At 40.1% G+C, this 25,513-nt stretch overlaps 1 protein-coding gene across 2 annotated transcripts in view; it reads right to left on the bottom strand.

Annotated features, from left to right (window-relative positions):
* TNFSF15 (TNF superfamily member 15) overlaps positions 1–24,711 on the bottom strand; it is a 31,313-nt gene extending 6,602 nt beyond the window's left edge. Inside the window, exons 1-3 of one of the 2 annotated variants that reach the window (XM_020990620.2) lie at positions 24,360–24,711; positions 8,362–8,404; positions 6,467–6,514 (exon numbers count right to left, since the gene is read on the bottom strand). In XM_020990620.2, the coding sequence (XP_020846279.1) occupies positions 6,467–6,514; positions 8,362–8,404; positions 24,360–24,584 (316 nt within the window). In that variant the 5' untranslated portion in view covers positions 24,585–24,711. The remainder of the gene's footprint in view (positions 1–6,466; positions 6,515–8,361; positions 8,405–24,359) is intronic. The other variant, XM_020990621.2, reaches the window with a different exon arrangement.
* Between the last annotated feature and the right edge of the window lie 802 nt (positions 24,712–25,513).

The following is a 25,513-nucleotide window of genomic DNA, read 5'->3' as shown; positions in this document are numbered from 1 at the left end:
CCATAAAGGAAAAAGAAAAAAAATTCAGACTTTTTCTCTGGTACGAAGGGAAGGCAAAAAAAATTTTATGCGGATTTTCCAGGTTGTGGGGTGCCACACCCCAACCCCTGCGATGTGGAAGGGCTAACTGTAGTAGACACTTAAAAAAAATTCTTATTTCCTTCCTTCCTTCCTTCATCATAAATAGGAAGATTATATTGAAAGCAATGATACTTAGGCAATGTAAGTCTTAATGTATGCCTTCTGAACAATAAAATGGACTATAGCTGATTTGAAAAATATCCTAATAAAAGCTCATACAATATTAATAAAACACAGGACTCATTATTGTGAGGCAGCGCAACTATGGAATAATGACTAATTCTTACACAAAAGGAGGAAGAGGATAGACAGGGATTCTCAGAGCACATGATTAACATGTCCAAAACCTATAGAAATGTTTTTAGAATAGACCGACAGACATTATTTTGTCAAGCAATAGTAAATGTTGAGAACTAGTACGCAGCATTGGATTTGTTGAATGTAACCAGAAGTAGTTACCTAGGGAGATGATGAAAAAGCTAAAATCTAAGTGTCATCAAAAATCCTTCCCTAAGTGACATGCCCATGAACTCAGTCAAATATATGTTGACAAAGAAGAGTGAAATAGTTCACTGAGAGATGTGGATATGTTTCTGGAAACAGAATTGTTTATGATGGGAATTTAGGACCAGATTTTCACCACCAGATACTACAGAAGAGTTATCCTTAAGGAGCCTGCATTGGTGATCAATGCAGATTATACAAGGGAACAGAAGAAACTATACAGCACGTCCCTGCAGGCTGCAAAGATTTAGTACCTACCACGTAACTGGGTGCTAAATGTAAGTACAAATAATAAAAGAATGCCAGCAAGATGTGACCCAGTGGTTCAAATTGTATATCAGAAACTTTCTATCTTTCATTGAGTTGTCATGATGATAAATACACATGCTACAAATATAGATGTCAAAATATCCTTGAGAATTTAACCAAGAAACTTACTGGAATCAGAGCATAGATAGAGCTATTATAGATGGAGCTGCTGCCCACAATCACTTGGATATCACATCAATTCAATAAAAATGAATGATTTTATTAGATATTGTCACATAAATACTCATAATCTCAAAGCCACATGGAATAAAAATCTTTTAAAATAGGAAAAATCAAACTTGTGGGAAAAAGATGAGGTGCTTACTCCTACCCTTCCTCTTCTTCTTTGCTACTGGAGTTGCATTAAGGATGTTTTTAGCGAGCCTACATCCTAATACTTCTATTTCATTACAAAAAGCAGCCATTTTCCCTACTTCTGCAAGACTCTATAGAATATTCAATATAAAAGAATGCCAGCAGCATAGTGATCAGTGCTGGGACTTTTTCCATCTGATCTCCATTGAATAAGATGAAAAATAAGGTAATGATAAGAATAGTAACAACAACAATAACACATATACAGCACTTTTGTTAACCAAAATCCTCCTCTGTTGCCCCCATTATGGCATGGAGGTGACTCTGGCTTCTTGAATGATGTGTCAGGGGAACATGGGCTGGGGCAGGTTTTACCAAGTTGTAGATTATTATTATTTTTTTTAAGGCAATTGGGGTTAAATGACTTGCCCAAGGTCACACAGCTAATAAGTGTCAAATGTTTGGTCTGAGGCTGGATTTGAACTCAGGTCCTCCTGCCTTCAGGGCTGGTGCTCTATCCACTGCACCACCTAGCTGCCCCTCAAGTTGTAGATTTTTGATTCAGAGTTGGAGACTCACAATTATCTGGTGTTTTGAGGCTTCCAATGCATCTGCCCTAATTAGCAGAACTAGGGCAGGGTTAAAACCCTGAGTAATCCTAAGACAATAAATTTGGATGTCTTCTTGACTGAGATACTGAACATGATGACTGGGAGACTTTTTGGTACTCATAAGTGGTTCAGTGGGTAGAGTGTCTCTTTAGAATGTTCAGGCATCAAGCCTTATAAAAATCAGGCCCTGGAAGAAGGGAGCATCTCAGATCATGAGGAAGATCTGAGGTTCACTTCATTAGAGGGGACCATGGACCAATAAAGTACCATTGGCTCAGAGTTCTGTCTCAGTTTCTTTTATTGTAGGTTGGACAATTATAATCCCCATAGTTACATGAAGTGGGGCAAAGAGAAGGGAGGTAGTACTTCTATTCAGTGGTATGCTGGGAAATGTTTAATAAGTATGTCTCTGAAAAAAATAAGTCTACCCATGATATTTTAAAGTGAAATCTGCATTATTAAGATTTTTGGCATTGCTTTCTTAATTTTTTGTTGTTGTTCAGTTGTTCCAGTTATGTCTGACTCTTCATGACCCCATTTAGGGTTTTCTTGGCAAGGATACTTCAGTGGTTTGCCATTTCCTTTTCTAGCTCATTTTACAGGCAAGGAACTAAGGCAAATAGGGTTAAGTGACTTGCCCAGGGTCACACAGCTAGGAAATGTCTGAGGCCAGATTTGAACTCAGGAAGATGATTCTTCCTGACTCCAGGCCTGGCACTCTATCCACTATGCCACCTGGCTAACTTTTCTTAAATACAGAAAATCAAGAAAACAAATCAAGCTCTGATTTGTAGTGTTGCTGGTTTCTGATCAGCAAATGCTCACACTGAAAATTTAACAATCAGCTCTTGAAAGCTGAGGATGAGTTGGCTCCGGCACACTCCCAGTTTCCCTGTACTCCACCTTGATTATACCACAACTGGAGTGCAATGTTCAAATCTTGGCACCACAGTTTAAAAAAGACAATGAAAGTCTGCAGTGCATCCATAAGAGAGGGGCCAGAAAGATGAGAGGACTGGAGAGAGAGTGTTAGAAGTATTGGTTGAAGGAAATGGGAATGTTCGGCGGGAGAAGGGGTGAGCTGGAGGGGACGTGATGACTGTCTTCAGATACTTGTAGGGCTATTATATGGAAGAAGCGTGAGGAGCAATGAGTAGGAGTCAGAGCGGAAGATTTGAGCTCAGTGTGAGGACAGCCTTCCTAAAAATGACAGCTGTCCCAAAGGGGGATGGCCTGCTTCAAGGGTTGTGTGTTTTCCCTCATTGTGGGTCTTCTAATAGAAGCCAAATGACCAGAACCACAAGCTCATTAAACCTCAGTTAGAGGCACCACCCATCTCCTCTATGGGGGTTGTGGAGGAATCCCCTCTATGACATGTGGCCTGAGATGCCCAACATCTGGCCTTTAAGGCCCAGGACAAGCAGAAACATTTTAACTTCCCACAAGAATGTTTCAATTTTGTAAAAGGCAGCCAGGCTTAGTTGACACTTTCATGTACTGACATCCACAATGAATCTTCCCTAAAGTGACTGATTATTCTTCACCAGAGAAATTTAAAGAGAGCTCTTATTCCACTTGTTTGCCAGCTCTCCTTCTGCAGGGACAATTTGACATTTGGTCATTAGCCAACAGACATGCATGCGTATGCCCATGCACAAACACACACATTCTCACAAAGTGTGAGAGGGTCTTCCCTTGTGATAAGTGATCTGTGGATATCTCTCCTGCAAAAGAAGAGATGTCCGACAAAAAATAGGAACGCATTCTTATTAGCTACTATAGGAGTCTCCTTTTTCTTTGTCTGTGATATTTTTCATCTGACTCTCAGTTGCTTAGTAAAGTTAATGCTTATAAAGTAATCACAGAAGGAAGGTCAGAGCGTTGAATACAAGTAACTAGCTTCTTGAGATCGCCTTTGAATTGGTCGGGTTAATGTGTAATGGTGTCTAAGCTACTCAATTTCAATCGTTCCTTCTGGCAGGTGGCAACAACCATGTATATTTAAATGTGTCTGATTTTCATTCTGAAGGAATGCACCCCTTGATAAGGCATCCAGGAAGGATCACAGAAAAAGGTCACAGGGAGGCCTTAGGGATATTTTGGTTACAAAATATTCTATACAAAAGCTAATTACTTAGATCTTAAAAAATAAAAAAAATTGTCCTAAATGAACAAAATTCATTGAGAGGCAATATGGTATGGTGGCTAAAGATCCTGTCTCAGAGTCAGAGAAGTCTGACTTCAACTTTGGCCTCTTATAAATGCTCTGTGATTTTTCATCAAGTTATTTAACCTCAAGCAACGCTATAAGAGGCAGCTGGGTGGCCCAGTGGATAGAGTGCAAGGCCTAGAGTCAGGAAGACATGAGTTCAAATTCAGCTTCAGACACATGCTAGCTGTGTGACCTTGGGCGAGTCACTCAACCCTGTTTGCCTTAGTTTCCTCATCTGTAAAATGAGCTGGAGGAGGAAATGGCAAACCGCTCCAATATCTTTGCCAAGAAAACCCCAAATGGGATCACAAAGAGTCAGACGTGACTGAAACAACTCAACAACCACAATCCTCAAAAACAAAGCAAAAACCCCCAACAAACCCAAAATTAATTGGAGAGGAAGTAGATGTTGTTGAATGTGTTTTTGCATGTCTTGCTTGGACTCAAAACCTTCTCTGGTGTGTTTCTGAGGCAAGTTATTACTGTTTTTTTTTTTTTGTGCTCTCCATCTCAGGCACTATGTGGGTAGTCTGCAGAAGAACAGCTGATTGGTGTGGAAGTAAAGAATTTCCCACTGGTCAGTGAGGCCTTGTTGTGATGAGGAAGGCATGCTAGGCTCTTAAAGTCTATACTTGTGGTGGTCCTTCCTTCCAAGTACTAAAGACTTTGAGTATGAGAACAATCTCATTGACTTTGGAGAGACTTTTCACCAGGGATTCAGGGTGATGAGTTTTTTGACTGTAGTAATTCTTGAAGAATTTAGGTTAAATTGCAGTGGCTTGCAATCTGTGTGGGTGGAAGCATTACCAAGCCCCTGATGTTATAGCTTGTTAACATATTAACATGGTTAGAGCACTGAGTCTAGAGTTAGGAAGACTAGTTCAAATCTATACTCAGGCACTTATTATGCCGTATGACCCTGGGCAAGTCACTTAATCTCTGTTTGCCTCAGTTTCCTCAACTGTAAAATGGGGATAATACCTCCTAAGGTTATCCTGAGGATTAGATAATAATTGTAAAGCACTTAGTATAGTGCTTAGTACATAGTAAGCACTATATAAACTCTTGTTGTGTGCTACGTTGGCACTGTGTAATTGTTAATTATTATTATTATAATATTTTATTATTATTATTATATTGAAATAAGTGACAGTCACTAAGTTAGATGTACCCTCATAGCTCAGCAAGAATGAAAGATTTTGGAAAGATACCTTTCTAAGCTGGGGACAAAATTTGGAGTCCTGAATTGCAGAACACAATGAAGGGCAGGCACTGTGCCTCTATACCAATAATCCTGATTTTTTTTGTGTCTGGAAAAAAGCTGATTTTGTAACAGTATGTGTCTATATGTGTGTCTATATGTACATATATGTATTAAGGTTATTTTGATTTTTTCCCCCCTAATTCACTAGATATGTATTTATCTACTGTGCACAGAACCCTGTGCCAAGGACTTAGGAAGAGAAGCCATGGTCCTAGCCTTTGTGAAGTGGTGCTTAGCAGAACCAAGGCTATTGCTTTAATTTTCCCATACTTCCACTTCTTGGAATTGGATAGGAAAACCGTACCCTTCAGTCCCTCAGGAAATCCCTCTGCCCTTCTGCATTTGGTAATACTACTACTACTACTAATAATTTGCTCAAAGCCCTGAGAGTTTAAATGCTAAGGGTTTTTCTCGTGTAACACTTTTGTCCTGTTCATTCATAAGACAGAAGAACTGGAAATCCCAGACTTGAAAGATTTTTTTCTGAAGAGATGTGATTCTCAGTTTGAAGCCGATATCCTTCATATCCTACAACTTTGGAAAATCCTTAAAATGAAACATTGAGGCTATTTCAGGGCGTGGCTATTTTTCCATCCTAATTTATACCATATGTGAGGCAGTTTGGTGAGATGATGAGAAAGGAAACTCGAAGGCAGGAAAGCTGGTTTCATATTCTGCCCCTGATACACTCAGAGGGTTCCCCTGGGGTCCTTTTGCAAAATAGAAACATTTGTGGGCAGTTAAAATATTTTTGCTTGCCCTGGGCATCAAAGAGCAGATGTAGAGAGGACTCCTCCCTAAACCCCGTGGAAAGGAGGAGTAGGATTTGATATCCTCTTAGGTCCTTTCCAAACCTTTCATACTGTCTGTACGACTCTGGGCAAATCACTTAACCTCAATGTACAAGCCAACTGTCTGAGCCTGTAAGATGCAGAGTAGTTGTAGATTTCCACTGATAGAGGGTATGTCCTCCCAGAGGAGCCCCTTTCCACTGATGATATGTTGTAGTTCTGAAACCTGGCTTCTGCTCCTAAACCCTCAAAGAAAGTCATACTGTCCCAATCACAGGGAATGTTCAATGCTTAGTACCCCCAAATTTCTTCTCTCTGGCCATGTATCTCAGTTGATTGTTTTCTAGGGAATGACTTATTGCCAACGAAGAAAAATTACCTGTCAGGTGTGCTCTCGGCTTATCTGTATTAAACCTGGGGGGTATATCTGCAACAGAAGACAAAACATAATTTATGCATGTCCTAGTTTACCTTAGGCTAACAGTAGAGGTTTGTAGCTCTGCCTGGAAGTGTGATGATAGGAGGACACCGGGCTTGGAGTCAGGAACAGTCATCTTTCTTAATTAAAATCTAGCTGTGTCACCCTGGGCAAGTGACTTAAACCTGTTTGCCTCAATTTCCTCACCTGTCAAATAAGCTGGAGAAGGGAATGGCAAACCACTCTAGTATCTTTGCCAAGAAAACCCCAAATAGGGTCACAGACAGTCAGACACAACTGAAAAATGACTGGACAACTTGGTGGGTGACCTAGGAGTGGTATGCTTGAGGCAATGATGGAGAATTTCAGTGGTCTGTACCTGCTGATCCTCAGAGGAGTTGTTTCCCTCTGTTGTTAACCCTGTGATTCCTTTAATTCTAGGCATTGTGGCACAGAAGGCCTAGTCCAATTTTTTCCCTCAGGCCTATGACCTTTCTAAAAAGTGTTTTGATAAGTTAATACCAATATCATTGATAGCCTTTGTAATCCTGTGCATTTTATTTTATGTATTTAAAAGCATTGTTCTGAGAGTGGTCCATGGGTTTCACCAGAATGCTGAGGAGTTCACGACACTAAAAAGATGAGGTATCGTTGGCTGAGCAGAATCAAGGTCGTTGTGCACACCTTTTACTCTGAGTGACCTCTTTTCTGATTGTCCTGAGAGGTGACTCAACTCATAAACCCTCCACCCTTTCTTCCAAAAAGGGTCTTTGGGCAAAATTTAGACATCATAGGACTTGGAGCACATTTAACCTTTTGGTTCACAAAGTTTTTGGTCTCAGGACCCCTTTGCACTCATAAAAAATTATTGGGAACCCCTCCCCACAAGAGTTTTTGTTATATTTTTGTTATATATTTGTGATATTGGCCATGTTGGAAATTAAAATGTCTTAGTATTCTTATGAAAATAGTTTTGACCTTGTGGATACCCTGAAAGGGTCCCCTGACCGCACTTGAACCACTTATCTGAATAGAGTCATAGACTTAAAGCTGGAAAGGAACTTAGAGACCATCTAGCCCAACACCCTCATATTATAGATAAAGATCCTAAGGTCCAGAGAGAGGGTAAGTGATTTGTCCATGGTCAGACAGATAGTAAGTGGCAGGGTTTGGATTTGAACCCAGGACCTGTGACTCCTAAAGTCCATGGCTCTTTATGTCACTTTACTTCTTAGGCCAAATTGCCTTATAGATAAAGAGAATGAGGTTCATAAAGCTTTGTAGATTTGTCTGTGGTGACTTGACGAGTTGCAGAGCTGAGAGTCAAACCCAGGTTTTCTGATGCTTACTCCAGTGCTCTGTCCTCTGTATTCGGCTGCCCTTTTTGCAAAGGCCCACCTCTTAGACACTTGTTTTAGTCCTCTGTATCTAGCAATGCCCTGGCTATGCCTCCTGGGAATAGGGAATAGGGCAGATCATTTCTTTGGTGCAGACCCCTGGTGAAATTGAAGCAAAGGTAGTTTGGGCATGAAGCCCACCAGAATCCACTCAACAAACATTTTCATTGGTCCTAATACCTGGGATGGGGATTTGCTAATTTTTTTCCCCCTGTGTATGCCCTATATTTGAGGAACAGCCTCGAAGCTACTACTGTCATATTTTTTTTTTTTGGTGAGGCAATTGGGATTAAGTTTCTTGCCCAGAGTCACACAGCTAGTAAGCGTCATGTGTCTGAGGCTGGATTTGAACTCAGACCCTTCTGATTCCAGGGCCAGTGCTCTATCCATGCGCAACCTAGCTGTCTCCATAATTTTTTTTAAGCATAAGAAAAGAAAAAAGAAGATAAATAGACTTACAAGCTCGTTGGCGTAACCGGTCAGATTCCCTTGCCCTCAGAAACTGTTGGAAAAGACAGATGTGATTAAAGTTATTCTCAGCTACAAAGAAATGCTGCTGCTGTTCAGGTTGGCTACAATGGCGTGCGGGCAGTTATAACTAAAAGGTTGTTCCTGGTTAGCACTGAGTGCCCAGATCTTCCCCTTCTACAAACTGTAAATAATTCTAAACTTCCTCTTTAAATGACTTGCCTGTATTTTTTGGCACCTTAGATTTCTGACTTTGAAGTCACATCTGTAGGGATCATTGGTTGTAAGCTTGGCTTTCTTTTTCTTATTTAGATTGATAATTCCTCCGACTCTTTAAAACATTCTGTAATGAAGCTAGATTAATTCTGATTTATAGTTGTATGTGTATCTTTCTAAATGGGTAGAGGACACAATGGATATGGCATGAGTCCTGGAGTCACAAAGATTCAGTTCAAACCCTTCTTTAGATATGTATTAGCTGTTTGACCCTGAGCAAGTCACTTAACTCTGTTTGCCTCAGTTTCTCACCAGTAAAATGGGGATAATAATAGCTTTAACTTTTTGACTTAACTTTTTGAATTCATATCTTCCTGACTACAGAGTTCTTTATCCAATCTATTACCTAACTTATCCCACCAACTTAGATTCAAGAAGCACTTAATCAGTGCATCTGTAAATTTTTAAAGGCATGATGGTCTCTATAGCTAATACCCTGGTACTTCCTTGTGGCAGTAAGTGACAGAATCATTTAGCAGTGAAGGTAACTTAAACCAAGACTTCAGAACCTGTGTGTTCTGATAACTGTTAGGCAAATCACTTGACCTGTCTTTATTTGATTTATTTTCCTTGTCTGATAAACAGCTCCTTAAAACACAGACATATTCTGCTTTAGGGTTGACAAAAGTGCTTTTCTCCTAATCATCCTGTGAGGTAGTGCAAGTATCATTTCCCTTTTGCAGATAGAGAAAATGAAGCTCAGAAAGGAGAGCTGACTTGCTCCTGGAATAGCAAGAATTGGACCTAGGATTTGAACCTGGATCTCACGATTCCAAATAAATGGTGATAATACCATAATACTAACTGTTCCTAAAGGCTATAGATATTTTATGAGAAATACGGGCTCACATTAATTTCTTATGGAAAAAAATTAACACAAATTTAGCATGACATAATTTATCTTCAGTATCTTTGTAATGTAACTTTTTTCACCTGTCCCTGATGCCAGTCTACTCAGATATATTCTCCCCTACTACACTATAAGCTCCATGCAAACAGGTTTCCTTTGAATCTCTTCTAATATCTTATATGTTACTTTGAACAAAATAGAATTCATAGGATGGTCCAACCCATTCATTTTAATGATGAGGAAATATAATAGTTGAATAACTTGCTTGTGGTCTCAGGTAATAAGGAGTAGCCACCTTAATCAATGTGTTTTTGATCTTCCTTTATTGGTGAGGAGGCAGATTCATTGTTAAATACAAATGGCTCAGCTCCCCACAACCTCTATACCTGATAGAGCCATGTGTTGGGTGAACCAGAGGCAATCATATTTTTGAGACACCCCCAGATTTCAATCCTGCTTCCATTTGGCTACTGGTGGAAAACTGAATGTGCCTGAAAGTTTGTAAACAAAGTGTTTCTTTTTAATTTGGTTGAAGACTTTTGTTCTCATATCACAGTTGTTTCCAGATAAGTCTCAATTCCTCCCAACCCTTGTCACAAAGTAAAGCATGAACTACACCCATCTTTCTTTTTCCTGCTAAGGCTTGCTTTTGGATGCGGCACACTTTAGATAACAGGTATTGCAGTTTTCCTTCAAACACCAGCTTTGTTAGAGAATATCAGCAGTGATCATCTAGTCCGACCTGTTCCTGAACAAGCATTCCCTCCGCATCATACCCACAAAGTGCTCAACCAGCCTTTGCTCGAGGATTTCCAGAGATAAGAAACAACTGCTTCTGGAATCAGCCCATTCCACTTCTCCACTGCACTCCTTGCTAGGGTGATTTTCCTTCCATCAAACCAAAATTTGCTTCTTTGCAACTTTTACACATTGCTCCTACTTCTGACCTCTGAGGCTAAGCAGAGTAAGGTCAGTCTCTCTTCTGTATGATGGCCCTTCAAATACTCTGAGACAAATATCATGCCCCCGCGCTCATCTTCCCTAGGATAGATATCTCTGGTTTCTTCAATTAATCCTCATGAGGTATGATCTTGCCATATCCACCCATATATTGCCTCTAACTCCTCCTCTATTGATCATTTAGGGAGAGATAGTCATAAAATAATGATAATAATAACAAATAACAACAACCAATATTTAGAAAGTCCTTTTAGCTTTGCAAAATGCTTTGTATATATCTCATTTGATCATGAGTTATAAGGCACCTCAGAGGTCATTTTGTTTAACCTACTTTGCCCTGTGTATTTCCTCTACAATATCTCTGCTAAGTAGTAATCTGGTTTCTGTTTAAATATCTCCAGTGTTGGGAAATGAAGTACACCACAGTAAGCCTGCCATTCTCGTTTTTGGACAGCTCTATTTGGTAACTGCCTAGCAGTGCTTAGATCCAAACTATAGCTATATGCTTGAGAATTAAAAATCTCTGGAGTTACATTTATAGTTGGGTTTATCTTGGTGATTTTTCTTTTTGCTCCTCCAACCTCATATTTTTTTAATTGGGTGGCTCACTGTGTTGGAACTGGTGCTCTTCATGCAGAAGTGATTGGAGTTATCAGCACCTGCCTCCCACGTGGCTATGTTCTGTCTTCCTGGGCAGAGTTAAGCACTGACAATACCCTATAGAAAATGCTGCTGTGGTACTCAGCTTTACCTATAGTAGCCACTGTTCTAAATTGATCATGAAGACAAAACAGACGTAGATTCAAAGGTACCCATTCATTCAACATTCATTACATACTACATTATATACCATGTGTAAGGCATGTCCAATTAGGGCCTATCTACATGGTCCAGAAAAGGGACTGTGAAACCTCTGTTCCATAGAACCACTTTGTGAAACCCAGTCACTCGCAGACTCCATTTATTGTTTTGACAATGAAAACAAACACTCCACATGGCTGCCCCTCCTTGCTCCCCATCACTTTATCTTCTCCTAAAAATCCTTTTCTTCCTTCAGGGCTTAGCTGAGGTGCCACTTACTCTAGGAATAATTTTCTGATCCCTGCCTTCTCCAACCCAAATGAAAATATTCTCTTCACCCACAAATTTCCCTACTTTGCATCTCTCTGTGGTTCTTATCACAATCTACCATGTATCATAGGCATTCACTGACCAGCACCCTTTCTATGACTGTGTAAACTCTTTGAGAGGAGGCTCCATGATGTTTTTCATCTTTGTATTTCTAACCTAGAACACAGTGTCTTGCCTGTGCTTAGGAAAAGCTTGTCCAATTGAATTGCACTTCTCAGAATGAATCTGCCTTGGATAAAATAACAATGAGATGATATTCAATTCTTATTTAAAATTATAAATAAATCATTCCAACAATAAACCAAAACAAGTTCTAGAATGCATCTTACCAAGTCTGAAAGAGTAAGCTTAAAAGTTGATCATCTAGACAAAGGTCTACCTAACTCTTGTGTAGAGTTCTGATAAGGATATTTCACAAATGGAGTTCAGTTCCATCAATCAGTCAATAATCAGTAAGAATTTATTAAGTATCTACTATGAACTCGGCACTAGATGCTGGGGCTATAAAGACAAAAAGCAAAGTACATGCTTTTAAGGTGGTTACATTTTGTTGGGAAGACCTGTGTGTGTATGTGTGTGTGTGTGTGTGTGTGTGTGTGTGTGTATATGTATATATACATATATATATGCACATATATATACATATATACATATATATGTATATATAAAATCAAAATAAATACAAGGTGGCTAGGGAGGGAGGAGTTAGAGGGCTCACTGCACTCCCATAGAGCATAGAAGGCGGTTAGTGCTTGCGCTGAGTCATCAAGAAAGTGAGAATTCTCTGAGCAGGGGTAAGGAGGGAGAGCATTCCAAGATTGGCCAATGCAAGCACAGGGAAATGGAGTGCTCTGTGTGAAGAATAGTAAGATGGCCAATTTGCCCCAACTGTAGAGTATAGGAAGGAGAGTAAAGGAGAATGAGTCTGGAAAGGGAAATCAAGGCCAGATTGTAAAGAGCTTTAAAATCCAAACAGAGAAGTATTAAGGAACCACCAGCATGTATTGAATAGGGAAGTGACACAGCGAGACCTACACTTAAGAAATGTGGACTATGAGCTTCTTGAAGGTAAGGACTGTTTCTCATTTTGTTTTATATATCTGAATTCAATCCTGTTATTTTACCTCCAAATCATACTCTCTTCTTTTCTTTGGTGTATTTGTTCCCCAGTTCAGTCAGTGACTTATTGAGAAGATAAATAGTACAGTTTTACCATGGATTAAGGTTCCACAATTTGGAAAATGAATAAAAAATGTTTCATGATTTTTGAAAATTGGAAAAACCTGTGTCTAAACCATGGGAACAAAGCAGCATTTGAATTGTCAACTTCATTTCTAAGTTTTGGTTACTCAAAGCTTTCTCTTCCTTCTTAACTCCACCCAACAGCACATCATAAGCTTGAGAAGGAATTGTTTTTCATTCATCCCACTGTTGAACACAGTGTTTTCCACAGTGGGTGTTTAATAACCACTTAATGGGTTGGGATTCTCTCCCTTTTCTAGTCCTCTTCCTTCTCATCTTGACGTTCCACCCATTTCCAGTTCCTCTTTCTTTTATTCCCTCTCTAACCTCAGAATTCTCATTCCACTGGCACAACGATAAAAACGAAGCAGAACAATACTTTTGGAAAAGGACCAAGCTTCTGTAACTATGCCTTCTTCCCTCTTCCCCTTGGTTCCTTTTTTTTGAAGTGTGTGTGTGTGTGTGTGTGTTGTGTGTGTGTGTGTGTGTGTGTGTGTGTGTGGTAGGTGTGGAAATTTACTTCCAGCATCCTGTGCTTGACTCTCATAGTGTTCCAATGAAAAAGGGGGAAAAGTTCAATCAATCAGTCTTCTAAAAGTTTTTTGTCTATGGGTGCTCAATAGAAAAACCTAACATTGTATATCTCCACAATCCGATATGAATTCCTTAAGACCAGAGCCTTAATTTCTTCTCTGTTACTTTGCTGAGTAAGGTAGGGAGTGACATAGATAGGACACTGGGCCTGGAGTCGGGAAGATCTGAGTTCAAATTCAGCCTCGGACACTTACCAGCTGTTTGACCTTGGGCAAGTCACTCGAAGAAAAAAAAATCTGTTTGGCTCAGTTTCCTCATTTGTAAGATAGAGATAACAATAGAACCTACCTTGCTTCTGTGTCGATCAAATGACATAATAATTATAAAGCTCTTAGCATGGTAGCTGGCATATAGTAAGCGCTATGTAAATGCTAAATATTATTATTTAATGCTATTGAAGAGTTTTGTACAAGTCAGGACATTACAAAGATGAAAACAAATGCTGTACCACTAATGCGGATACTTGTGTAGCATCAAGCATTGCTCCTGAATGGTCTGAAATAATAGTTAACAATAATGGCTAATATTTATGTAGTGTTTATTATTTATAATTATTATCCCATTTGTACCTCACATCAACCCTGAGAGGTAGGTAGAAATGCCTACTATGTGCAAGGCCCTGAGGGAAATATGAAGACATAAAAGAAAGAAAACTGTCTTTGCACTCAAAGGGGTCATATTCTACTGGGGGACAGTGAGTAGACAAATGTACACGATACAGGTGAAGAAGAGGAAAATGAAAGTCTCAAGCTTATAAATAGAATTAAAAGGCCTTAATGCAGTAATGGAATTAATGAGGCCGCTAAATTAAACAACTAACTCTTGATCAAGATAAATTGCCAGGTACCATTACTGGCATATGTTTCAAGGTATCAGGAGGTGAAGATAATCCTTGGGATGTGACCAGATAGAATTAACCTATTCTCATAATTTATTATTGTTTGGAATCTCTATGATCTGCAAAATCTTTATTATACCCTGGAGTCCTCAAGGGTATATGTTACTACTTTGTCATGATTTAATGCTGCAGATATGTCTTTGACTTATTTTCCCTTCCTGTTAGATAAACAATGTTTTTGAGCTGCCATGTATTATGTAAGCTTTGTGGTTTGAGGTAATTGCCTCAAATTCTCTGAAAGCTCCTTGATAATGGATATAAATCTGAGACTGCCTCTCCTACACTGGAATTCTTGACTTTTAAGAGGACTCAGTGCCAGATAGCTAATTACTTGATAAAACTAATAAATATGCGTTGCTGATAGATCTGAATTCTAAACGTTGTGCTAAATATTGGCTTTTATGTAAGGTATTTTAAGGAGAAGGAGAACACTGGCAATTAGGAGGATAAGGAAAGGCTTCAACCTTCTTACTTTATACATAGGAAAACTGAGGTACATAGGAAGGAAGTGACTTAATCAAGATCACATGTAAAATAAGATAACTGAGTCAGGACTGGAACCCAAATCCTTTCACTCCAATTTCTATTAACCATAATGCGCGCTCTCTCTCTCTCTCTCTCTCTCTCTCTCTCTCTCTCTCTCTCTCTCTCTCTCTCTCTGTCTCTCTGTCTCTCTCTCCCTCTTTCTTTCTTTTTCCTTTCATTCTCTCAACCTGTTTCTCTCCCTTTCTCTCTCAGTCTCTCTCCTTTTCTGTCTCTCTCTCTCTCTCTCTCTCTCTCTCTCTCTCTCTCTCTCTCCCCTCTTTCTTTCTGTCTTTTCCTTTCTCTGTCATTCTGTCTCTCTACTTTTCTCTATCTCTCTCTGTCTCAGTCTCTCAGCCTCTCTTTTCTCTCTGACTTTCTCTCTGCCTCCTCCTCCTTCCTCTCTCTGTCTCTGTCTCTATCTCTTTGTCTCTGTCCCTCTGTCTCTCTCTGTGTTTCTCTGTCTGTCTCTGTCTCTGTGTCTCTCTGTCTCTCCTTCTTTTGTCTCTTGTACTGCCATACCTCACAGTAGAGAGTTCTAGAAGAATGAGTACCTGGTTAATGTCCAGTGGCCTAGGGGGAGAATATCAACCATGAGTTTGCCATTGGTCATGCTCTGTTGATGGTCAGTGATAGTCCAGCAGGCTGGATGCTAACCCTCTTGCCCCCATTCACTTCACTTCTATAAGGTCAAGGATAGGTTGCAATCATCATGAAATGGATCCACAAGATCTGCTTAATTGTCAGGATTAATTAGCTCAAGTAGACATAGCTTGGACTCCCTGACCCACTAATTCCAACAATCTAGGCACTCATTGCTTTACTTTTAATCTCTTTTTTTTTCTTATTTGGTTCTTGCTGACTGCTGCTTAATAATTCAGAATAACCTTGTCCCTCAATCAGCACTAGCATTTTCACTACTCACTTCTATCAAACGTCCCAGTGCTTAGTAAGTACAATGCCTGGCTCATAGTAGAGGCTTAATAAATGTTTATTAATTGAATAATTAAATGATCTCTGCTCTTTTGGGTTGGTTATTAATCATTAGATTAGTGCAGAGATGCAGTTGACCTTAATTTTTTCAAGGAACTCTTTCTCATTTAGTTTTTAAGTAGCAACGTACTCTTTAATCTGTCCTTCATGTTTGCTTATTACTCATTAAAAAGAAAATAGATTAATGAATTATTAGATTTAGGAATTAAGGACTCTGTCATATCTCCAGTGTTAATCTCAAAAACCTTGGATATGCTTGCATAAACTCAATAAATATTTGATGAGCTGGACTGACAGCATAATCACAGGAGATCAGAGCTCAAACGACTTTAGATTTAGTCCAACCCCCATGAATGACCCCAAGGTCATTCAGCCAACAAATGGCAGAATCAGAACTCAAACCCTGGGCCTCTGACTTCATGTAGTAGAGTGAAATGAACGTTGGCTCAGGGATCAGAGGGTCTGGGTTCACATCTCACTTTTGATTTTTACTACCAGTATGCAAAGTACTGAAGCTCTGTGAAGATACTGAACCTCAGTATCCTCATCTAAAAAAATTAAGGGATTGGGCTAGATGGCTTCTGAGGTCCCTTTTCTACTTCACTGCAGGATAAATTGACAAGGATATGAGTTTTTATTACTGCTAATATTCTTCTCCATGTTCACAGAGTCTGAGTTTTTTTTTTAAATTGTTTTTGTTTTTGTTTTGTTTTCTTTTTGTATTTGGCTTTAGAACAAAGACAAGATGGAAGAATCTGATGCTTTGGCTTCAGCTTTGCAATTTAGCTTTCTAAATTCTGCGTGATCTTTTCTGTTTACATTCAAGATAGATTTAAATCTATCAAGGACATTATTTAACTTCTTTCCACCACAAGGCATTTAAATAGTCATTTCAGTTAAGCAATTGTTCATAGACGTTGTGCTGTCTCAGAACACGACTGTGGGAATCCAGACATGATTTTATTGGATTGTTTGGGCTCACCCTCCAATCATATGCCATGCCTTTGTATAGAGTCGTATGCTAAGGAGATAAACACTCATTGTTGCGTAAATATTGTTGTGATTCTGCCTTCTTGAGCTGTCTGTGTTTATGGGGGTCAATGAACTGACTGATATATGTCAGCTTAATAGATCACATATTCATTGCCTTTAAATTATGAATGGACTATTCCAAGAGGAAATGTTCAATGCACCTTGGTTTATCCTTTGCCTTAAAGCCTGCTCTTCTCTTTCTTTCTCTTCCTCTCCCTCCCTCACCCATGTCATTTTATCTCTGTTTATTACTACTTAGAAATCAGGCTTTTGATAAAAAGTTTGGTTGTTCTGGTCATTGAGTTCTTGATTTCCCTCTAGTGAGTTTTTCCCAGAATATGGGAGAAAAGACAGGATGGTATAGGGAAGAACAAGAGGCCAGCAAATGAGGAGACTTGGACTAATGTGCTGTATCACTTTGGTCAAGTTACCATCTCTCATCTTTAAAATGAAGGGGTTGGACAAAATGATCTCTGACTTCCTTCCAAATTTATCATTCTATATTGTTAAGTTTCATCCAGGTCTAATATCCTATATCTTAAGGTCCCTTCCAGCTCTAATGTTTTGTGTTCTACTATTCTACAGTATTAGATTCTTTTTAAGTTCTGTTGTAATAGGCATGTGTGTGTGTGTGTGTGTGTGTGTGTGTGTGTGTGTGTGTTGGAAATGTGGGGGCCCAATTCCACTCTAATAGACATGGGAGCTTTGACTTGCTCTGTTTTCAACTTGGGCATGTTCATTCCTCAGGAAACTTTATGGGCCTTTCTTCTCAAAGGCCCACCATATTAATGCTAAAATTAGTGCAGATGCCTGACTGGCTGCCTTAGCCTAAGAAACCCAGACCTCCTGAGCTCAAGAGATGCATCAGCTTCAGACTCCCTGGTAGCAGAGATTATAGGTATGTGCCACTGAAGGTATGTGCTGTGTAGTTGGTGTCTAACAGTGTATGTTCTTGCCCTTCCCTCACCCTCCTTTGCCCCCCCTTTTGGACTGTACCTCTGGTTTCATTGATATAGGGATCTCTTTCCACCAATGTAGATTACAACCTGCCTGGGACACTGTCACACAGCCAGTAGGTGCCAGAGGTGATATTAGAGCTCAGGTCTTCCTGACTCCGAGGCCAGGTCTCTACATGCTCTGCTCCACTTTCTCTTAGGGCCCTCATGGTTCTAATAACCGATGTTTTGACATTCAAAGCCATAATCAAGGTGGACAGATACTAAAATTTAGAGTGTATGCAGCACTTGTTCTCTTTTATCAGGTTAGCCACAAAGGAATTTAGCATCCGGCTAGCAAAAATTATGAGCTAAAATAGGAAGCCTCCAGATGGTATGCTTCCTGTGCCTCGTCCCCCAAGCTGCTACATCCCAGGAAAGTTCCTTTCTGGTCTGCCTCCACCCTTCTTCCTCCTTTAGCAACAGATCTTCTCCCATTCCCCTGCCCACATCCCTAAGTGGATGGACTCTGCATCCTGAGGTCTCTTCCCCTAAGGTCTTATGTTCCAGTGTTTTCCCCCACCCCCAACTGAATTTGTCTTTAAAAAGTCAATTTCAGACACCATTTGACACCATGCTTCCCCCAGCTCACCATCTTGTGGTGTTTCCTCTAGATGCCAGAATTGCTAGTTATAGCTCTGATGACATTTTATGTTCTAAGGTCCCTTCTAGTTATAACATTCTGTGTTCTAAGTCCTTTTTAGTTCAAACATTCTACGTTCTCAGATCCTTTCTTGATCTTACATGCTATGTTCTATATTCTAAAGCCCTTCTAGTTCTAATGTTCTATGTTTGACATTCTATATTCTAAGATTCCTTTTTGTTCTAACCTGTGTTCTAAGTCCTTTCTAGTTTTATCATCCTATAGTGTAGGGTTCCTTCTCATTCTTCTTACATTCTTCATTTTGCACTCTAATATTTTCTGATCTGTGTTCCAGCATTCTATGTACTAAAATTCCTTCCATTCAGGTATCTATTTGCTGTTTTGTTTTGATTTAGTAAGATGAAGCATGATACAATAATTTGCAACATAAAGAAGTCTTAGCTAAAATGCGTCAACAGGTCCAACAGGATGAGTTCTGTCATTTCACTTAAAAGCCAAATAAGTAGGTTAAAGATACTAAAGGCTTCTCCCCCCCAACTTAGCTTCTCCCTGGAACGTAGTTATCTGAATGAGAACATCACGTACAGGGAGCAGGCTTTGCCCATCATATGGGAACGTCAGGCAGTTGGACGTTGTTTTGATCTCACGTGGGTGGCTGGCTAGCTAAGATGTGAAGTTTTACTTCACTGGACTTACAGGAAAGGCACAATTAACTTGACTTTTTAATCGTGTAGCGGAGAGTGGGGTCAGACTCTTGGCAATAAACCTCTGCCACAGATATAGCCTGCTGCTCCTTCTTTGATATCCACTTGAGTTTTATCAGGTCATCAGTTAATCAACAGACATGTATTAAGTACTTGAAACGCATCAGGCACTGAGCTAGATGTTGGAGATACAAATGCAAAAATGAAAGTCACTGTATATGTTCGATTAGAGGATACAGTTTGTATATGAGAGGCAGTTGGGTGGTGCAGTGGATAGAAAACTTGGCCTGGAGTCAGGAAAGCCTGAGTTCAGATCCAGCTTCAGACACTTACTAGTTGTGTGACCCTGGGCAAGTCATTTGATCATCATCTGCCTCAGTTTCCTCGACTGTAAAATGGGGATAAGAATCTATTTCCCAGGGTTGTGGTGAAGATCCAATGAGATAAGATCTACAAAGTGCTTAGCAGTGCCTGATTCAGAGTAGGCACTTAATAAGTCTCCTAAGATATAATCCAGTGCTTAACACATAGTCATGCTGCCTCATGAAATTACTTTTACTGTTCATTATTTGTTAGTGCCCCAGGCAATTTTCCCAAGACTATGAAATCACAAGTTAGATACTAAAAAAACCCCTACCTTAGAAATTAATATGACTGTACATTTAAATCCCCACCTACGCATAGTGGGGAGGAGTAGAGAAGAAGGAAAGGGCAGGAAGATTTCTTTCCTGTTCATTCATTTAGACTGAAAATAAAACTTCCTAATGCTGGAAGTACCCTGAGTGATCAAGAGATATGATTCTAATCGCTAGCTGGCTCTCAAAATCTTAGCCTTGGTTTTGAAGCATGAGCTCCCCGTTTGGATTCTGCAGATGCTTGAGTTGGCTTGCCTTGGGGCTTGGAGTGAAAATTAGCTTGGAAAAACAACTGAGACACTGACTTGGTAGACATCTCTAGTTCTTGCCCACTTGCTGTCTTTGGCAGCTCCTATCTGCTGAAAGATGGGGAATGGGGCTGTGTAACATAGTGCAAAGGATGCATGACTGGGAGTTATGTTGTTATTGTTTTAAACCTAGAATAGCAAGTAGAGAGTTACAAAATCATAGGTTCATAGATTTAGAGCCAGAGGGGACCTTAGAGGTCATGGAGTCCAACAGCCTCCTTTTAGAGATGAGGAAACTGAGTCCTAGAAAAGTTAAGAGACTCAAGATCACTTAGACACTAAACACCTGGAGCAGGATTCAAAAAAAAGGCCTTTTGTAGTCCAAGTGTATTCCCTTTTTTTTTTTTTGAGGCAATCTGGCTTAAGTGACTTGTCCAGGGTCACACAAGCTAGTAAGCATCTAAGGCTGGATTTGAACTCAGGTCCTCTTGGCTCCGGGGCCAGTGCTATACTCATTGCGCCACCTAGCTGATCTCTATAGCTCACTTTCTAAATTTAAAACAACAACAACAACAACAACAACAATAACAATAACAGCGACAGCATTTTTTCTGTAGCTCCTGAACTTGACAAATTATTTTCCTCCCAGTAACCTTGAGAGGCAGGGAGTGCAAAGTATTATCTTCATTTTTCAGTTGAGGAAGTTGAAGCTCAGAGAGAAGCAGCAGCTATAATTCTGATCAAGCGTTAATGTTGTAGTAACATACATAAATATTTATGCATGGATAAAATGCTAATAAAAGAGAATTTGGCATTCACATCTTGGCTCTGCTGCTTTCCAGCTGCATAATTTTGGGTAAACCTCTCAATCTCCGTGGGCCTCAATTTCCTCTTCTGTAATGTGGCGAAAATCATCTTTGCAGTACTTATCTCCGAGGGTTATTGTAAGAGAGCTCTTTGCAAACCTTAGGGCTCTGTGGAAATTGGAGCTGTGACTGTGTGCTTCCTTATCAGGTTCTCAGGGAAACAAAGGTCACACATTTTGCCCACATGTAAGTGGCAACATTTGGACGGTTGACTTTCCGGCTCCGTCTTTGATGAGGTAACGATAGCTCATGTCTACATAGTAAATTACGTTTGATCTTTGTGACAAACCAGGGCAATGCAGGGATTATTCCCATTTTTATGGATGAGGAAACCAAGACAAAGAGAAATGAAGTGAGTTGATGGGTTCTAACCTAGTCCTTTTAACTCTTAGGTTCAGTGTTTGTTCAAAGCATAAATGGTTTCTTTTGATTGTAGTGACTGATTGAAGGCAACTGGGTGTCGAACTGAATTAGAATGTTGGTCTTGGAATCAAGAAGATCTTATTTCAAATTTGGCCTAGCTGTGTGACCCTTAGCAAGTCATTTAACTTCTCTTAGCCTCAGTTTCCTCATGTGTAAAGTAGGGATAATATCACCTACCTCATGGGTAGCTAGGTGGCACAGTGGTGAGAGTGCTGAGCCTGACGTCAGGAAGACTTACTTTCCTGAGTTCAAATCTAGCCTCAGATGCTTACTAGGTCTGTGACGTTGAGCAAGTAACAGCCTTCTTTGCCTCAGTTTCCTCATCTGTAAAATGAGCTGGAAATGGCAAACCACTGGAGTATCTTTGCCAAGAAAGCCCCAAATGGGATTACAAAGGGTTGGATGCGATTGAAAATGACTGAACGATAACAACAACCTCACACAATCGTTGGGAAAATCAAATAAGTTTATTTATGTGATGTGTCTGAGAACAAAGTGCACAGCACATGGGCAAATAGGCTTTGGTTCAAATTCTCTCGGAATGATTTGGATTTGTGAAGATGGTATTGTTTACCTAGTTTCATTTTCCAGACTCTCTTCCTGCTTTCAGATATGGGTAATTCCCTTCCCCTTTGAAGGATGCTATCTCCCGCCCCCCCCCCCCCCGCAATGAGAAGGTTGGACTGGGTGATCTCTAAGATCTCTTTCATTTCTATATGTCAACTCTCTAAGTCTTTTTCACTTTTCCTTTCTCAGGGAGAGTCAGTCATATTCCTTGGCTTAACCAAAGCCTGAAAATTTCCCTATGCTGTCACTTTTCTAGGTGCTAGTCCTGGGTACCTTTCCTCATAGATCCTCCTCTCCCTGGTCATTGCCAACACACAATGAACACTGCTGTCACTTGCCTTTTCCTTCAAACCAAAGCACCCAACTCAACCTTGTAGAGATTTGGGCTATGGATGAAGGACTGGCCAGCATCACAGCATATCAGTATAGTTAGAATCTGCATATACCTCATCAAGTCCGTTTTGTGCACAGTTGAAGTCAGGAGGCCACATGTAGCCTCGAGGCCCCAGGTTCCCCACCCATCATCTAAGTAAAGCTAATATTAAGAAAGAGCTCTAGATTGGGAACCAAGAGACTTGGTCCTACCCTCAACTCTTCCACTAAACACTAACTCTTGATGTGCCCTTGCCTACTCTGGGCCTCAGTTTCTTCTTCTCTAAGGATGAACTAAATAGTCTTCAGCCAGGTCCCTTCTAGCTCAACTTTCTGTTGGTGTCTGCTTCAGGCTGTATGTAACAGTGTCTCTTTTCAGTTTCAATGGACAAACTGAGTAGAGGGAAAACTATTTTTCTTGATAATAATAATAATAATAATGATAATAATCATAAAATAATAATAACTGTTGACATTAAGCCGCTAAACCTTAAAACCGTACAAAGACTTTTGGGACACCCTGCATGTCCAAAGGTTTGTACATGCCCTTCATTAAATTTATCATGAAACCCTCTGAGGTGGATAATATAGGTATTACAATCTGTTTTTTTTTTTTTTACAGGATGAGCTCAGTGTCTTTTTGTGTAGTGTTTGAGAAGTTAATATTTAACTATAGTATTGCTTCTGGATACAGATATGGCTCATATAATGACAGTTTCTTTTTTTTTTTTGCCATCTCAGAAACCGACCTGCCATATATAGGGTCTATTGTTTAACATAGACTGGGTTTATCTCAAGTTTGATTCTGGTGTTATGATCAGTGTGAATGGGGGTGTTGGGTTGACACACAAGAACTTGACACAGGTTTTCTGTCTGCCTTTTCTCTGCTTTCACTGTCTGGGCTGGTGCAGTCACAAACAAATGATGCTTTTGCCCTCCATTTCTTGGCTTTGAAGTTTTACAGGCTTAGCTAGAACTGACCAATTTTCAGAAGAGAAAATTCATGGACATGCAACACAGTAGACAAGGGATGTGGATTTGGATCCCTGTGCTGTGGTCACAATGTGACTAGGAAGTCATACTCTTTTTCCAGACTTCAATTTCATTATATGCAATAATAATAATAATAATAATAATAATAATAATAATAATAATAATAATGACTTTTACATGGGTTTTTAAAGTTTGCAGAATTATTTGCGTACATTTTCCCATTTGAATTCCATAGCAATCATGTGAGGGGAGGTATTATAGGAATGATGTATCCCATTTTTCAACTGAGGACAAAAGAGGTAAAATTATTTGCCCAGGGTTGCATAGCAATTAAGTGGCAAAAGAAGATTCCAGGGATTGGACTCTAAATGATACCCTATCCATCTCTAAATTCTTTGAACCTTATTGTTTGCCACCAAGATTTACTGCTTTTAACAGTTATGAGATCAATCATCACCTGAACATGCTGACTTCATTTTTTTTTCTGTTGAGCTTTTTTTTTTCTTTTCAAGATCAAAATTTCTTAAATGACAACATTTTTTTTTTCTGGAGTTGGGACATGATTTTGCTATTTGCACACCTAAATGTGGATTCTTCTCTTCCTTTACTTTAGGTTGGGTTTAAGGGAAACCAGAAAGATTGACATAGTAGGAGAAATTATTTAATTTTTGGACACAGAGAGATAAGCTCACAGAATCAGATATGGAAGGGACTCAGAAAACATTTAAAAGCAATGGATTCCCCAAACTGCTGAAGGACTTGATATTATTTTTTCCCCCATGGATACAAGGTAAAGGAGCAAAAAATACCCCCCAAAACCCAAAAAAACCCCATAACCTTGAAAAGCTTCACAAGCCAGAAACTCTCCTGCAGTCTAGTTCCTTTCATGAACTAACAAAAGAAGCCAGAGGTAGTGGGCATGCTCAGGGCCATCAGGTGGCATTAATGTTTGCTTCTCCACAATATTACAACTCTTAATTTCTTGTCCAGGGCCACAGCTGGCAAACTGGACCTCTCTCTGGGCTTTGAATGTACCGACCGACTCCCCATCTGACACTGCTGTCAGAGGCATCGATTGCCTTACCTGACCCGTTGCACACATGTCCTGTTGTGATCTGAAGTTGTCTACAAGAAGATAGGCCATGAGTATAGCAAGAATGAAAGCCAAGAGTGCACAGAAAGTGACAGCCGAGTTCATCTTCCTTAGGTCTCTTCTGGCGCTGTGATTGGTCCTGTAGTCACTGCCTCCTTCCTGTAGCATTCCCATGCCTGTTTCTGGTTCCAGGGCTGGGCCTTCTCCCTTTGGCATGGCTTTCCCCTACAGCAGCCTTCACTCTGAAACTTCTGGCTTCTCCCCCATTATATACCAACAACTTGTGAAAGTGGATGAATGAATCTCCCTGCTCCTCCCCCTTTTCTTCCCTCCCATTTTCCCACTTCCCTCCACCCCTTTGACAGCACACACACACACCACACACACACACACACACACACACACACACACACACACACACCCTCCCCCCTCTGCTGGGGAATGTACCGCCTACAACAGAAACCAAGGTTAGGCTTTAAAAAAAAAAAGCCTTTCCAAGCATATTTGTTAGAGGACTGGCATGTGTGTGCTGCTTCCTTAGTTTACAGAAGGAAGTTAGGAAAGTCCCTGAGGGAGGAGAAAGAGGATCAGTCCGGCCCAGGAGGCTGGTCAAATGAAAAGGCACCAGCTTGTGTCAGCCCTTGAGCTGATTACCCTATTGCTTCATGTGAGCAAGAGGAGAGAACTTGTTACTTGTGGGAGTAAAAGGACAGGAAATTACTCCTCTCACTAGGAAGGTGGAGCTGCCCAGAGAAGGTAAGAAGGTCAGGGAAGGAGAGGAATGGCCTAACTGCAGATTAGACAATTTAGATCTAGAAAAGACATTAGAGATTGCCTGGTTCAGGATCCCAGAGGAGTTAAGTGATTAGACAAGAGGCACAGAACTGGAAAAGAGAAGACTTGGGATTTGAACCTGGGTCCTGTAACTCCAACTTCATGGCTGCTCAGTCATCTAAAACAATTGAGGGAGATAATTTCCTGCCCCTATTATCTGCCGTCTCTACAGAGTGATGGCTTCCATGACAAAATATAAACTTCTTAAGGGCAGGGATGGGTTTTTTTTTTGTCCTTTAGTGCCTGGAACAGCTCCTGGCATATAGTAGGTACCTGATAAATTCTTGTTGGTTGATTGGGTAAAGCAAAAT

Source organism: Phascolarctos cinereus, unplaced genomic scaffold, assembly GCF_003287225.1.
Source record: "Phascolarctos cinereus isolate Bilbo 61053 unplaced genomic scaffold, phaCin_HiC Scaffold_2;HRSCAF=192, whole genome shotgun sequence".
Classification (NCBI taxonomy): Eukaryota; Metazoa; Chordata; class Mammalia; order Diprotodontia; family Phascolarctidae; genus Phascolarctos; species Phascolarctos cinereus.
The sequence above is the reverse complement of the archived record's forward strand: the minus strand, read 5'-3'. Positions and strand labels throughout refer to the sequence as shown.